We start from the raw sequence: 17,170 nt of genomic DNA, 5'->3' as shown, positions 1-17,170 counted from the left end.
CTACACCCCAAATATTATCCACTATAACTGTCATAACTTGTCCCTCAATAATATTTTTACTCTTGTATTATCGTTAAGAATGTTTTTTTTGATCTGGACAGATTTAGAGCATGAATAGGTGGGTTGCATATGAAGTCACATCCGTTTTTCTTCTTTGTGGCTTAAATCACACGGAGGTCACAAAGCTTAACTGTAGCATTAAAACAAATGAGAGTGAGTGCAGAGTTTGAGTAGAAAATATCGTATTGCTGTTATGTTCTTGGATGTTAAAATCATTCAAATAGAGCGATAGGAAATAGCGTTCAGAGGGTCCCTAAAGAAGTGGTTCATACAGGTAATAAAGTCAGGGAAAAAAACAAAAGTACGTCAAAGGAAATGGCTCTTGAAAATATAACTCATCTTGTGGAATAGAATCGGACCGTTTGTGTTTGCAACGATCACTTTGTAAAATGTTCGAACATTTGGTTTGTTGAGATGCTTTCTCTGATGCAATTGAGTTTATTCTGTACTATATTAGTAGTGTTTGATAGCAGAACTAAATGTAAGGAAAGGACAACAGATCTCATTATTTTGTGTTCTTTTGTGGTTGCTATGCCTAAATTCAACTACAAAAACCTGATTGTGCAAATAAACTAACGTCATGGTAAGTCCTAGTAATAAATATTGTGATTGTTGATCCAATCCAACTTATTTTCATTGTCCATTTTCATAACAGAAAGTAAAAGTGTAGTTGTTGTTGTGCAGGAAAGTGCTTTATTCGACACGGATGACCACATTATAACGTATTTGTTATAAAGAAAATATCCCCAATTTTAGTAACAAACTAGATGAATAAATATCTGCTAGGCTCAGCAGCATATACTGAATCTTGATATTGCTAGCAAACATTGCGGAACAACAGGGATATCCATTGCTTAAAAACATGATACAGAATATGAACTTCAAACCATAAAAACTGCAGAAATTAATTGTAAATGAGACTAGTTTTTGTAGCAGGAAATAAACTGCAAATCCTTGTTCTCGTTAGCGTCACGATCACAGCAGCACGGTACTTGTTATGTCAATCAAATACTTAATTTAGCGATGCACGAATAAATCCAACATCGTCTTTTACTGATAAATGTTTAATTTGTGGACCCCTCAGATATAAATATATGATGTGCCTCTAAATGTTTCTTTTCCAAATACATGCGAGTATCAAAAGAAGTGAGGTCTATATATTTGCCTCTAAACCAGGGGTGTCAAACGTACGGCCCAAGGGCCGGAGCAGGCCCACGAACAGGTTTCATCTGGCCAGCGGAATGAGTTTGCCAAGTATTAAAATTAACCTGAAATTTTTGAATGAAAGAAAGTGCTGTTCTAAATGTGTCCACTAGATGTCGCAATAGCAATCCTTTGTATATTTGTAGATGATGCAATATATGTAAAACAAAAATAAACCACGTTAGTGCACCTGTCGAGGAAAATGATCAAACTACATAAACAACATACTGTAATTTGATTTAGATATATTTTTTGTCACTTGATATATTGAAAATGAACACCAATGAGTTGACTGATGAACATTATCACATCATTTATTCAGAAAGTATAAATAACAACAAATACAAGTAGAATACTATTAACTGCATCTTGTAAGTGTAAAAACAACAACAACATTATGATTTGTACATTTTCAGAATGTGCTTGTTGTATTTTTAAACAAAGAAAACAATCTGAAGTTATTGTTAAGTTATCGTGCTGAAATTTTACCAGTCCGGCCCACTTGGGAGAAGATTTTTTTCCCTGTGGCCCCCGTTCTAAAATTAGTTTGACACCCCTGCTCTAAACCTTTCAAAATACGCCCAAATCTGCAGTGATGCAGGTAAATAAACAGTACTGATATACATTGGGACGTTAGACCATTGCCTGAAACGCCGAAGTGCCTCTAGGTCACATGATTGCAACCCAGCAATATCTTGGAGAATGACCTATGTGCCTTGCTGTGGTTTTCAAAGACTATCATTATTGTCACGTACAACCTTATATTTTTTGGCTGTGCCATAATCTTTTTGATTCGTTGAGGGATTAAAAAAACAAACAAAAAAAACATTTTTAACAATAACAGTCACCGTGACTCAAAGAATGGATAGATAGATAGTACTTTATTGATTCCTTCAGGAGAGTTCCTTCAGGAAAATCAAAACTCAAAGAATGTTCACAATTTGTACGTCTGTGTTTCCATAGGTTGGAATAGACTTCACAGCCTCCAATGGAAATCCTCGAGAGCCTTCTTCCCTCCATTACATCAACCCATTGGGCAGCAACGAGTATCTTGCTGCTATTTTAGCCGTGGGACAAATCATACAAGACTACGACACGTGAGTTTCAATTCACACAGTCTAAATTCACATACCTAGATACACACTGCACGTTCCTGGTTGCAGCTTAAAGACATGGAAACAAAAAATTATCAAAAGTTTATAAACACACCAGCATTTCTGACAAGTCTGAGGAGTCTGTCTTATCTGTGAGCTTCACTTTCTTCCTTAATATTAAACTTGATCAGTAATCCCCATTGATGATACGAATATTCTAATGTAGGAGTCGAAAACCCTTTCCTACCAAAAGACCTGTTTTGCCCCGACTTCCACTAAAGAGCCGCAAAACATTACACAGGCTATACATTTTTTTAAGTGTTAATTATTACTTGATTTTACAGCCAAAATAATAAATATATGATTTATTTATTATAATATATTTGCAGACTCAAGCTGTTTAATTTTGTGATTTTATTTTTTGGTTGGGTCGTACACTCCCCCTCACTTTTCCTTACCTTCCTCGCACTCATCCAATCAGGACACATTCATGGTCTCAGAGAGAGTTGGAAAATAGGAAATTCTTTGCAAAAATGTCTCTACTTCAGTGTAAGAATTATTCACAGAAGGGAGCCACACCAAGGAGGCTGAATAACCGCATGCCATGGTCAAATTCAAAATCCAATCCTAAACATATAAGCGAGATAGTTTTTAAATCTCTATTGTTGTTTTTTTGCCATGAAATACACATCTCTGTTCTCCCGGGTTAAAAAAAAATGTACATGGGGAAGTGTTAGGGTTGCGTGATATACACGATGTGCGATATAAATTATATACCTTTGGCCGACGATAGAGCTTGTAATACGAATGCGTGTCGATACAATTCTTGCTCTGTCCTGTAAATTTGACAGCGACACGAGAACAAACGCGTCAACGCAATTTAGCCTCCTCGCTAGCGGGTAATGTCTCTCCACAGTGTGAAGCTGCTTCTAAATCACTAATCCTCGCTTCCATAGCGGCAAACTATGTTACCTACAAGTATTATTATGACTAATATGATCATAGGATAACGAATAACTAAACATGCTAAATGACAGGATACAAATAAGCAAAGCAATCTAAAGCTCTTGATTACCCAATCGATTACAAATATCAACACTAATGATAACAAGTTTAGTATCACATATTGGTCTACACTACAGTAATTAGACTGATATTTTTTTACAATCACTAAATCCTTTTTTGTTATTGTTAACAATCTCAAGAAATATGAGCCGATATTTGTGTTTGATTTAGTTTAATTTTTGCGCTATTGCTTTATTCATTTTTTAGGCAAAAAAAAAAATGCGGTTAAGGAAATAATTTGAATATTTAATTGATATTGTTACATCACTATACGGAGTTTTTGTCAGATTACAGTTGATTAAAAATTTAATCATGCAATGGTCTGGAACATTTTAAGTATGAACATTGATATGACCAATACTGCCCCTGTAACTACTTGGTATTGGATCGATAACCAAATTTGTAGCATCGCCCAAGACTAATACAAAGTATTACAAACAACAGCTTATAAAGGGCCCATTACATTTTAACAGCAGCCAAATTTAGGATCCATTTTAACTCGTTTTAAAATAGTCATAAATAATAATTTGTGCTATTGTGATATATACAGTGGGGCAAAAAAGTATTTAGTCAGCCACCGATTGTGCAAGTTCTCCCACTTAAAATGATGACAGAGGTCTGTAGTTTTCATCGCAGGCACACTTCAACTGTGAGAGACAGAATGTGAAAAAAAAATACAGGAATTCACATTGTAGGAATTTTAAAGAATTTATTTGTAAATTATGGTGGAAAATAAGTATATGGTCAACCATTCAAAGCTCTCACTGATGGAAGGAGGTTTTGGCTCAAAATCTCACGATACATGGCCCCATTCATTCTTTCCTTAACACGGATCAATCGTCCTCTCCCCTTAGCTGAAAAACAGCCCCAAAGCATGATGTTTCCACCTCAATGCTTCACAGTAGGTATGGTGTTCTTGGGATGCCACTCAGTATTCTTCTTCCTCCAAACACGACGAGTTGAGTTTATACCAAAATGGATACATGGATGATACAGCAGAGGATTGGGAGAATGTCATGTGGTCAGATTAAACCAGAATAGAACTTTTTGGTATAAACTCAACTCGTCGTGTTTAGAGGAAGAAGAATACTGAGTTGCATCCCAAGAACACCATACCTACTGTGAAGCATGGGGGTGGAAACATCATTCTTTGGGGCTTTTTTTCTGCTAAGGGGACAGGACGATTGATCCGTGTTAAGGAAAGAATGAATGGGGCCATGTATCGTGAGAATTTGAGCCAAAACCTCCTTCCATCAGTGAGAGCTTTGAATGGTTGACCAAATACTTATTTTCCACCATAATTTACAAATAAACTCTTTAAAATTCCTACAATGTGAATTCCTGGATTTTTGTTTCACATTCTGTCTCTCACAGTTGAAGTGTACCTATGATGACAATTACAGACCTCTGTCATCATTTTAAGTGGGAGAACTTGCACAATCGGTGGCTGACTAAATACTTTTTTGCCCCACTGTATTGTTATCGCAAAGAGCTGCAAAATGTATTTCAATATAGATTTTTCGGCTGTATTGCCCATTTCTGGTAAGTCTTATCAAGAAACTTCACACACATTGTTGGTGGTTATTAATAAGCACTGGGCTAGAAAAATACAAATGCAAACAAAACCAATCAGATTCTAAAATATTTACATTTCAATATTACAATAGCCCTGGTTCCTACATTTTAGGGAATAAAAGATACCTGCACTGTACAAAATGAGGCATGCAGTGAGGGACTATTTGTCAAAATTGCTTCAGTTTCCTTCCAGCACACAGCTTGTCTTAGCATAAATATGCATGCGCATGATTATGTTTCTTTGAGAAGCAGGTAACAAGATTTCCACTGTTGTCTAAATGCAGCGTGTTGAATTGGAACGTGAAAAAGGGTTTAACTACTATTGCAATCTGTTGCCATGGTTTCCCCCTCAGTGACAAAATGTTTCCTGCTCTGGGATTTGGAGCCCAACTTCCACCAGACTGGAAGGTAGATGTGTGTTTGTCGGTCATTGCTGTACATACAGTATATATGTGTGTGTGTGTGTGTGTGTGTGTGTGTGTGTGTCATGTAGACAGATGTGTTTTCAACATGTACTGTATCATTATAGTACAACAACATTGTGCTGTATGTACTACACAAACACACACGGATAAAAGCAGGCATTATACTTGCATATTCGCATCATTCTGCAATTGTTAACCCATCTGTGTTGCCATGGCGCTGTACTGATGAAAAGGACAAAAGAGAGAGCGAAGCATGCACTCAAACATGCACACACACACACACACATACATACATACACATTAACACAGGGTAGGAGGGATACTGTGCGAGAAATGGACTCAGTAATATTTAGAGTGCAATGCAGTATAAGACTTAGTTTGTCATTCTTGTCGTTTTTTTAGGTTTCACATGAATTTGCCATCAACTTTAACCCCACAAACCCCTTCTGCTCAGGTATGTATTAATACATTTGATACAGGCTTCATGATGACCTACGTGACATTGTTGTCGTACAGATTTAAATGGGGCGTACAACTAAACAACACAAATAATTGCAAATACAAAAATTAGTTTTTAACAGTATAACTGTTATGGCTTCACAGTGGAAGAGGGGTTAGTGCGTCTGCCTCACAATACGAAGGTCCTGCAGTCCTGGGTTCAAATCCAGGCTCGGGATCTTTCTGTGTGGAGTTTGCATGTTCTCCCCGTGAATGTGTGGGTTCCCTCCGGGTACTCCGGCTTCCTCCCTCTTCCTCCCACTTCCACCTGGGGGATAGGTTGATTGGCAACACTAAATTGGCCCTAGTGTGTGAATTTGAGTGTGAATGTTGTCTGTCTATCTGTGTTGGCCCTGTGATGAGGTGGCGACTTGTCCAGGGTGTACCCCGCCTTCCGCCCGATTGTAGCTGAGATAGGCGCCAGCGCCTCCCGCGACCCCGAAAGGGAATAAACGGTAGAAAATGGATGGATGGATGGAGTTTTTAACAGTATAACTGTCACACTCAAAAGGACAGTTGTATAAACATAACTCCAAAACCAAACATGCAATGTCTAATAATACCTGTATTAATGTATCTCTGTGAGTTTTACTAGAATCAGATGCTTTTGTGAGTTTTGCAAACACAAAAATTTGTTTTTTTTACTCAATATGACAGTAATGTTCTTAGAATCCTGAGATAATGCGGAAAAAAGCATTACAAATTTATTCAAACAACTCCTAAACCAACCAATACAAAAAGTCTAATAATGCCTGAAATAATGTGCTTTTGTGAGTTTTACCAGGAACATGATCTTTTATAAGGTTTGCAAACACAAAACATTGTTTTTTTTTTACTCAATATGACAGTATAAGTGTCATACTAAAAATGAAAGTTATATAAGCATAACTCCAAGACCAAACATGCAATATGTCTAATAATGTTTTGAAAAAAATGATGTATTAAATATTGCAAGTTATCGAACAGCATCAACAAAGGTTTTATTTGGTATGTTTCATTTAATGAAGTCATGCAAAATGTATTTCAGTGGTACAGTGCATATTAGAGATAAAGTCATTCCTCGTTTATTGCTGTTAATTGGTTCCAAAAATGGTTGTGATAAACAAATCTCTGGGGAGTAGGAATTATTCATCATATATCAAATATTTTAATATTTAGACTATAAAAAAACATGTTTACAACTTTTTACTACCGAAGCATTATGAGAGTCCTTGAGACATGAAATAACAGCCTTCAGTCATTTACCGTACTTCCTTGAATTGCCGCCGGGGCGCTAACTAATTTAAAACTCCTTCTCAGTCCTGCGCTTACCAAAGGCATGCGGTAAAAGTAAGCATGCGCTAATTATTTTAAAACCTCTTCTCACTCCGGCACTTACCAATGGCATACAGTAAAAATGTGAGTGTGATGTAAGCTTGGACATTAAATCCTACTGAATAGCTCTTAATCTTTTTCCCTTTATGCGATTTCAAATTACCGGTATTGAAATCAGCCTCCTCCATTTTGAAAATGATGACAGGGGAAGTGTCACTCGTGACGTCACGAGTTTGACCAGGCGGTAATACTAAGCATGCGCTAATTATTTTGCGACGCGAGTTTGACCCGGCAGTAATTCAGGGCAGGCGCATACTATATGCCCGGCGGCAATTCAAGGAAATACGTTATACACTCTTTTATTCCCATATAGTAATGCTGAGCCAATCAGTGGCTACGATACTAAACAGCGCTCTCTGATTGGTTTGGACTCCTTTGGTGAACCAATACTACTGTAATATTGATATTTTAATTTATTTAGCCTTTTTTTTTGGCTTTAAATGCTTAATTTAGGACCCAAAAAAATTGTACAATACGTTTTAGAAAATATTTAAAATCAGGGATGTGGCGAGAGATGACTGTATCACTAAACATGGACAGTATTAGGGGTGGGCGATATGGACGAAAAAGTAGATTTTCGATATTTGATATATATCTCAATATATTTTTTGGTTAAAATATACATATAAATATATTCATTTTTGAGCGATATTCAGTGAAATTGAAGTGAATGACAACTGTACTATAAACACTTAGTGGCACTTATTAACCCAGTTTGTGAAGAAGGATATTATCAGCACAGAAATTAAAACTGTTTAAGTAGCACAGAATTACATAACATAATCAAAATATTATCCATCCATCCATCCATCCATTTTCTACCGCTTATTCCCTTTCGGGGTCGTGGGGGGCGCTGGTGCCTATCTCAGCTACAATCGGGCGGAAGGCGGGGTACACCCTGGACAAGTCGCCACCTCATCGCAGGGCCAACACAGATAGACAGACAACATTCACACTCACATTCACACACTAGGGCCAATTTAGTGTTGCCAATCAACCTATCCCCAGGTGCATGTCTTTGGAAGTGGGAGGAAGCCGGAGTACCCAGAAGGAACCCACGCATTCACGGGGAGAACATGCAAACTCCACACAGAAAGATCTAATGTTAGGCTAAAATGCTTGAGCCTGGATCCGAGCCTGGATTTGAACCCAGGACTGCAGGACCTTCGTATTGTGAGGCAGACGCACTAACCCCTCTGCCACCGTGAAGCCATCAAAATATTATTTCTACATAAAATAAATAACATAGCTGCGCAAATAATACAAAATGTATGAAACTCAGATAAAGAAATACACTTGCAGGTAGGCACTTTTTGATTTCCCTTCCTGGTTCGATGACCCGCCCTATCTTGCCTCTGATTGGCCTGTCCTTAACTTATCGTAGTAAACAACCAACCAATCATGCATGTTCTTATACTGTAGGTGCAGGGGGGGGGGGGGGGTGTTAGTAGCCCATGGAGGGGGAACGGGGGAGAACAAGGAACACAACAAATAAGCGGCGTTTGGGAAGTTTAACGTGAAATAAATATCGTTTTTTTTATTGATTGATCGATACTTTTATTAGTAGATTGCACAGTTCAGTACATATTCCGTACAATTGACCACTAAATGGTAACACCCAAATAAGTTTTTCAACTTGTTTAAGTCGGGGTCCACGTTAATCAATTCATGATAATTCATGGTATTACGATATTTTCTTAAGTCATATCTTTTTTTTAAATATATCGATATATCTTCCAAAGTCGATATGTCGCCCAGCCCTAGACTGTATTACGAAAAAAGTAACGTGTGTAACAATGCATTATTACGTAATGTTATACACATTCACCTCATTATTGCATAATGCCACATTTAAAATAGTTTTTTAATGCATTTTTTAATAACCTGTTACTTTTTTCAAGAGGTATTTCAAAATGGGGGTGCGACACTTTTTTAATACAATGTAACAATTTGGTGCATTATAAACCATCAAATGTGATGCCTTAATTATAAAAACTATCAAAGCAGCATAAAACATCTGGGTCATGGCACTACTCTAGCAATGGCCAGTCATCCAACGCGGTCATCTCATTGTCCTGCACAGCTGACAGGTTGTCTACATCGCCACACAGCTATCACTTGCAGAGTACAACTCCCAGGCCTGGGCCTCCTGGCTCTCAGTAACAAACCTTAACAATCTTGAAAGTGCTCAGCTCAACGCTACCAGAGCCATTACTGGCTACCCCCAGTCCACTCCCGAAGACTTTGTCCTGAAAAAGGCCCACCTCTCTCCCTGGGAGCCCCCTTACAAAACCATGCCGCTTCTAAAGGCGGACGACTGACTCCAGCAAGCTGAATCACACAGAGTCTAACCATCTGACGGCGAAAGACTGGCACGGCTCAACTCTCCTGAACATAGAATACCTCAACTTGCTCCTCAGCGGTTAAGTTGGTGAAACACGTCTCCTTCCCCCCTGGGAACGCCAACCCCCGGCACATATCTTCCTGACGCGCAGATAAATCGATGCCGCAAACTGTCCAGTTGGAGAAAGTCCAGCATACCGTCAATGAGGTGGGTGAAAGGGACTTGCAGATCTCCGGTTGGCGTCTCCACCATTGGAGGAGCCATGATGGTGATACTCAGGGGACAAGAAGTTCTTCATGGATGGCACGGGTGTCTGCAGCAGTTTCTTCTCAGCAGAAATACGACACTTGAAGCCACCTTTAGCTGGCTTATGAGTACAGACAATTGGATCTCACACCCGTTGCCTGTGATTTAGAAACGCTTGTCGAAGCCGTTGGTAACCCAGACCAGCAAGATGCAACTACCAAATCTCAAATTGCCGAAACAAAGGGACTGCAGATTGTCTGAGACTCTGCACACTGCAATCCTCCAGATGGACCCGGATCCTTCAACGAGGAAGGCTGTCATCTGGTGGGGAGTTAAGATCCCCAACTGCGAACATCCCCACTCCCAAGCCCTGTTCACATGCAAACGCAACATCGCCCAAGGAAGTATCCTAAGGATGGAGGACCTCACCCGTTTCGTCCTATTCCGCAGTGGCCATTATCCAACCCTATGCAGATGGATGCACCTCACAGGGAAGTCAGACTCTGATGTCTGCCCACTCTGTGGGGGAGAGTTTGAATCTTCCTGATCGTCTTTGGCTCAAATGTTCCGCCTTCGATAACATCCTTTGACAAACTCTTACCAAGCAACAGTGCATCTGACGTCCATCCTCAGGCGCCTGCGGTGATGCAACATCAACAATAACAGCACAGCTCTTAAGACGTAGGGAAATTAGGTTTACAATATCTGCTGTCATCTGTTACAAGAACACTATTTATTTTGTCAACTGCTTGAAGCGTCAAGTCTTTCAAAGATCAACAGCTTGTACAAACCCCGTTTCCATATGAGTTGGAAAATTGTGTTAGATGTAAATATAAACGGAATACAATGATTTGCAAATCATTTTCAACCCATATTCAGTTGAATATGCTACAAAGACAACATATTTGATGTTCAAACTGATGAACATTTTTTTTTTTTGCAAATAATAATTAACTTTAGAATTTGATGCCAGCAACACGTGACAAAGAAGTTGGGAATGGTGGCAATAAATACTGATAAAGTTGAGGAATGCTCATCAAACACTTATATGGAACATCCCACAGGTGTGCAGGCTAATTGGGAACAGTTGGGTCCCATGATTGGGTATAAAAGCAGCTTCCATGAAATGCTAAGTGATTCACAAAGAAGGATGGGACGAGGGTCACCACTTTGTGAGCAAATTGTCGAACAGTTTTAGAACAACATTTCTCAGCGAGCTATTGCAAGGAATTTAGGGAGTTTACCATGTACGGTCCGTAAAATCATCAAAAGGTTCAGATAATCTGGAGAAATCACTGCACGTAAGCGATGATATTACGAACCTTTGATCCCTCAGGCGGTACTGCATCAAAAACCGACATCAGTGTGTAAAAGATATCACCATATGGGCTCAGGAACACTTCATAAAACCACTGTCAGTAACAACAGTTGGTCGCTACATCTGTAAGTGCAAGTTAAAACTCTACTACGCAAAGCAAAACCCATTTATTAACAAAACCCAAAAACGCGACCTACTTCCCTGAGCCCGAGCTCATCTAAGATGGACTGATGCAAAGTGGAAAACTGTTCTGTGGTCTGACGAGTCCACATTTCAAATTATATTTGGAAACAGAGGACGTGGTGTCCTCCAGAAGAAAGAGGAAAATAACCATTCGGATTGGCGCAAAGTTCAAAAGCCAGCATCTCTGATGGTATGGGGGTGTATTAGTGCCCAAGGCATGGGTAACTTACACATCTGGGAAGGCACCATTAATGCTGAATGGTCCCTACAGGTTTTGGAGCAACGTTATCACGGACGCCCCTGCCTATTTCAGCAAGACAATGCCAAGCCACGTGTTACAACAGCGTGGCTTCGTAGTCAAAGAGTGCAGGTACTTTCCTGGCCCGCCTGCAGTCCAGACCTGTCCCACATCGAATATGTATGGCGCATTACGAAGCGTAAAATACAACAGCGGAGACTAAACTACTGAAGCTCTACATAAAACAGGAATGGGAAAGAATTCCACTTTCTAAGCTTCAACAATTAGTTTCCTCAGTTCCCAAACGTTTATTGAGTGTTGTTAAAAGAAAAGGTGATGTAACAGAGTGGTGAACATGTCCTTTCCCAACTACTTTGGCACGTGTTGCAGCCATGAAATTCTAAGTTAATGATTATTTTCCCAAAAAAATAAAGTTTGAGTTTGAACATCAAATATCTGTCTTTCTATTGCAGTCAATTGAATATGGGTTGAAAAGGATTTGCAAATCATTGTATTCCGTTTATATTTACATCCAACACAATTTCCCAACTCATATGGAAACAGGGTTTGTAGTTCTTCACTCATAACCACCAGTTCTCAGGCATGCAAATGCATGAAGTAGCTTCTATTTATTTTTATTAAATCTTCAATTTAGGATATAAGTCCTTACTTCAGTGACATCTTATTTTCAATTTGTTGAAGTACTGTAGTATATGAAAGCAAATAAATATATACTATATTTTGTGCATTGTATAGACTGTAACAATGTCAATTCCTTTAATTCCCTATGTTGTTGTTTTTTTTTCTCTTTCTTTTATAGGTGTAGAAGGCATTGCACAAGCTTACTCTGCTTGTCTACCCCACATCCGTTTTTACGGGCCAACAAACTTTGCTCCAATTATTAACCACGTAGCTCGTTTTGCTGGCCAGGCCCTTCAACAAGAGAAAGCAGCGGTAGGTGCCAACATCTCACTTTTTCACATGTTAATTGTCTGCTCAACACCCTACTGAAAATGCAACAATGTCGACTACTTGCAAAGGATGTCGTAATTCTTGCATAGTACGCAGAGACCCCGATTTTCTTACTATTCTGTTTTTGATTGAAATTTTTGCTCCAATTTTCGTATTTGTATTGTATGTACAAAGTAGCGTGTTTGCTGCGTAACATTTCGTGGAATCCAATTCCCAAACAGAAAGTGAGATACACTAGTGCAGTGGGTGTCAGACTTGTTTTCACCAAGTACCACCTCAGAAAACACTTGGCTCTCCAAGTACCACAAACATATTTTATAAAAACTTTTAAAATATATAAAACTATTTCATTATTTTTACTTTAAGCAAAAGGAATCTAGTTGGTTTAGAAAATATCTCAGTGAAACACGGAAGATCCAACCAAAACATCTGGTCTTACTCGAGCATTAGCAAAAGCTAAAAAATAACCTAACTTTTTTTCCAATAATGGGCAGAAAGACAGTGAGTGTGAAGGACAGTGCTGAGAAGTAGAAGCTGATGATATTTATTGAATTAAATAAGATCAAACAGGACCGCTTGTGGAGTAGACTCGGATAAGCTGAAATAAAGCAGAATGAGTCTAAAGCCAGCCAAAGATGTTAGGATAAATACTAAACGACTAACATTTATCCATGAACATATGAAGAAGCTGCTGATGGTGTGTTTGATGGAAAAGCAACTGCAATGAGATACCATAGTGGTCCACTCTCCAACATAAATGCAAAACATTATTATTGCATTACTTCATGCAATTACTGTAGTGTTTTTTAATCAATTCTATTGTATTTTTTTTTTCTCACTATATTTCTTATCTACTCTGCAAAACATATACCGGTAGTTAAAATATAAATTAAAATAACTAGATTTTTAGGAAAACAAATACAAAAACTATTGAAATTAACAGTTAAGTGTTTTGTTTTTTGTTGGATTTCACCATGAATTGATTTAATTTTTTTTGTCCTGTCCAGCCACATAACATTGTTGTTGTAGATGCCCATGTTTACTTTACAAACAAGAAGTGTGGGATACTTCTCTTCTTGCCTTATTTGTATTTGACTTTATTAAATGCAATTATATTCGTGTTTGGCAGAGCCGGACCAGAGCAGGAGGGGATAGAAAGAGGAAAACAAAGGACTGAGGGGGAAATTGTGGGGACAAGAGGGAGATAAGACGGATAAACAACACACACACACAAATATATATATATATATATATATATATATATATATATATATATATACAAACCCCGTTTCCATATGAGTTGTGAAATTGTGTTAGATGTAAATATAAACGGAATACAATGATTTGCAAATCATTTTCAACCCATATTCAATTGAATATACTACAAAGACAACATATATGATGTTCAAACTGATGAATATTTTTTTTTTGCAAATAATCATTAAGTTTAGAATTTGATGCAGGCAACACATGACAAAAAAGTTGGGAAAGGTGGCAATACATTTTACTGATAAAGTTGAGGAACGCTCATCAAACACTTATTTGGAACATCTCACAGGTGTGCAGGGTAATTGGGAACAGGTGGGTGCCATGATTGGGTACAAAAACAGTTTCCCAAAAAATGCTCAGTCTTTCACAAGAAAGGATGGGGCGAGGTACACCACTTTGTCCACAACTGCTTGAGCAAATAGTCAAACAGTTTAAGAACAATATTTCTCAAAGTGCAATTGCAAGAAATGTAGTGATTTCAACATCTACATATCATCAAAATGTTCAGAGAATCTGGAGAAATCACTCCACGTAAGCGGCATGGCAGGAAACCAACATTGAATCACCGTGACCTTTGATCCCTCAGACGGCACTGTATCAAAAACCGACATCAATCTCTAAAGGATATCACCACATGGGCTCAGGAACACTTCAGAAAACCACTGTCACTAAATACAGTTCATCCCTACATCTGTAAGTCCAAGTTAAAGCTCTATTATGCAAAGCAAAAGCCATTTATCAACAACATCCAGAAACGCCGCTGCCTTCTCTGGGCCCGAAATCATCTAAAATAGACTGATGCAAAGTGGAAAAGTGTTCTGTGGTCTGACAAGTCCACATTTCAAATTATTTTTGGAAATATTCAACATTGTGTCATCCGGACCAAAGGGGAAGCAAACCATCCAGACTGTTATCGACCCAAAGTTCAAAAGCCAGTACCTGTGATGGTATGGGGGTGCATTAGTGCCCAAGGCATGTGTAATTTACACATCTGTGAAGATACCATTAATGCTGAAAGGTACATACAGGTTTTGGAACAACATATGCTGCCATCCAAGCGCCGTATTTTTCATGGACGCCCCTGCTTATTTCCGCAAGACAATGCCAAGGCACATTCAGCATTGTTACAACAGCGTGGCTTTGTAAAAAAAAAAGTGTGGGTACTTTCCTGGTCTGCCTGCAGTCCAGACCTGTCTGCCATTGAAAATGTGTGGCGAATTATGAAGCGTAAAATACAACAGCGGAGACCCCGGACTGTTGAACGACTGAAGCTCTACATAAAACAAGAATGGGAAAGAATTCCACTTTCAAAGCTTCAACAATTAGTTTCCTCAGTTCCCAAACGTTTATTGAGTGTTATTAAAAGAAAAGGTGATGTAACACAGTGGTGAACATGCCCTTTCCCAACTACTTTGGCCCGTGTTGCAGCCATGAAATTCTAAGATAATTATTATTTGCAAAAAAAAAGAATAAAGTTTATGAGTTTGAACATCAAATATGTTGTCTTTGTAGTGCATTCAACTGAATATGGGTTGAAAAGGATTTGCAAATCATTGTATTCCGTTTATATTTACATCTAACACAATTTCCAAACTCATATGGAAACGGGGTTTGTATGTATGTATATATATATATATATATATATATATATACATATATATATATATATATATACATATATATATATATATATATATATATGCATATATATGTATGTATGTATATGCATATACATACATATATATAAAATCACTCCAACTGTCAACGGTATATATAATCTTAACAATGTAGTTGTAGTGGAGAATCCTTCGAAACCTTCGGAGCTTGTTCTACATAATAGTACCCTGTCGCCCTAAAATAAACTGAGTGTAGTATTGTTTTTTTCTAAGGAAAGAACTGCAGGCCTTTTCGTTTTTTTTTTTTTAATCAGGTTTTGGTGGAACATGAGAATCAGGGTTGGAAAATGTGATTTGGTGTATGTCAACCTCATACCAGGGTGATGTGTATGTCTGCGTGTGTAGTTGATAGTTGGGTGGAGTGAAGCCTCAATGTTCCTTAGATAATGAGATAACCTACTGAGTGACTGACCAGTGATAGCATCGCCAAACTGGTGTGTGTGTGTGTGTGTTAGTGTGATGATTAAAGAGAAACCTTTAAGCTTTAAGCTGAGTCGGAGTCATGTCCTCCATATCTTTTATGTAAATGATCATGAATATCATATTCAAATCAACTCTTCATTGGGGTTAAATGATGCTGGCAAAACATTGGTGCACACATTTTAATTTGTTAAATATTGTCCTATTTACACAAAGCCTCAAATATCACATATATATTTTAAGTGTTTCTGAAAGTTCCAGGACCTTCTTCCATATTAGAACACTGTAACTGGTAGTGTTTCTTTGATAATAACAAAGATATTCATGCCCGGGATTGGTATAAATGTATGTATTTTGCATGATCCTAGAACACACAGTTTTAAGTAGTCCTTAAGGCTGTATCGTTGAAGTGAAGCCACCAACGCAGTACCAAAAGTACCAGAGAGAGAATAATTCCACAGAAACTACCCAACTATATGATTAATACCCCATTCTGCATCCCTCTTCCTCCCTTTGCAGCAGTACTTCACTCTCCTCATAATAACAGACGGCGTCATCAGCGACATGGATGAGACGAGTCATTCCATTGTCCAGGCCTCCAAGTTGCCAATGTCCATCATCATAATCGGCGTGGGCAACGCAGACTTTGCCGCCATGGAGTTTTTAGATGGCGATGCTAGCGTTTTGAGGTCCAACACGGGCGAGGAGGCTCTTCGAGACATCGTGCAGTTCGTTCCCTTCCGAGATTTCCGTAATGTAAGTGTTGACTTCCACTCTGAATTTCATGACTGTTCTGGGCACCATTTTTAGAGCAAGGATCAGTGAATAATAGGGGTGTAACGGTACGTGTATTTGTATTGAACCGTTTCGGTACGCGAGTTTCGATTCGGCACGCGGGCGTACCGAACGAGTTTGTTAGCAGAAGTCTTCACAAGCTGCTCTGCTTACGGCCTCTGTCTTAGCAGCAAGCATTGTCCCGTCCACACAACCATCTGATTGGTTACATACAGAGCCAATCAGCAGTGCGTATTCAAAGCGATGTAGTCAGTGCTTCAGCGTCGAGCAGATATTAGTTTAGCAGGGGAGCAGCGGGCAGGTTACTCTTCCCAAATTATAAAAAAACACTTCCTAGTCACAACTATTACAAACATCACTATGAGCCCGTTGACCCTCTAGAAACTTAAAACTGCAGCTCAGCTAGCTCACAGTA

The 17,170-nt window shown here is 38.6% G+C and overlaps 1 protein-coding gene across 1 annotated transcript in view; it reads left to right on the top strand.

The window, feature by feature from the left end:
• cpne2 (copine II) overlaps nucleotides 1–17,170 on the top strand; it is an 81,278-nt gene that overhangs the window by 58,870 nt on the left and 5,238 nt on the right. Inside the window, exons 11-15 of the mRNA XM_061917434.1 lie at nucleotides 2,227–2,360; nucleotides 5,351–5,405; nucleotides 5,825–5,876; nucleotides 12,444–12,577; nucleotides 16,480–16,716. Of these exons, the coding sequence (XP_061773418.1) occupies nucleotides 2,227–2,360; nucleotides 5,351–5,405; nucleotides 5,825–5,876; nucleotides 12,444–12,577; nucleotides 16,480–16,716 (612 nt within the window). The remainder of the gene's footprint in view (nucleotides 1–2,226; nucleotides 2,361–5,350; nucleotides 5,406–5,824; nucleotides 5,877–12,443; nucleotides 12,578–16,479; nucleotides 16,717–17,170) is intronic.

The sequence above is a fragment of the Nerophis ophidion genome, linkage group LG12, assembly GCF_033978795.1.
Source record: "Nerophis ophidion isolate RoL-2023_Sa linkage group LG12, RoL_Noph_v1.0, whole genome shotgun sequence".
In the NCBI taxonomy this organism is placed as follows: domain Eukaryota; kingdom Metazoa; phylum Chordata; class Actinopteri; order Syngnathiformes; family Syngnathidae; genus Nerophis; species Nerophis ophidion.
The sequence above is the reverse complement of the archived record's forward strand: the minus strand, read 5'-3'. Positions and strand labels throughout refer to the sequence as shown.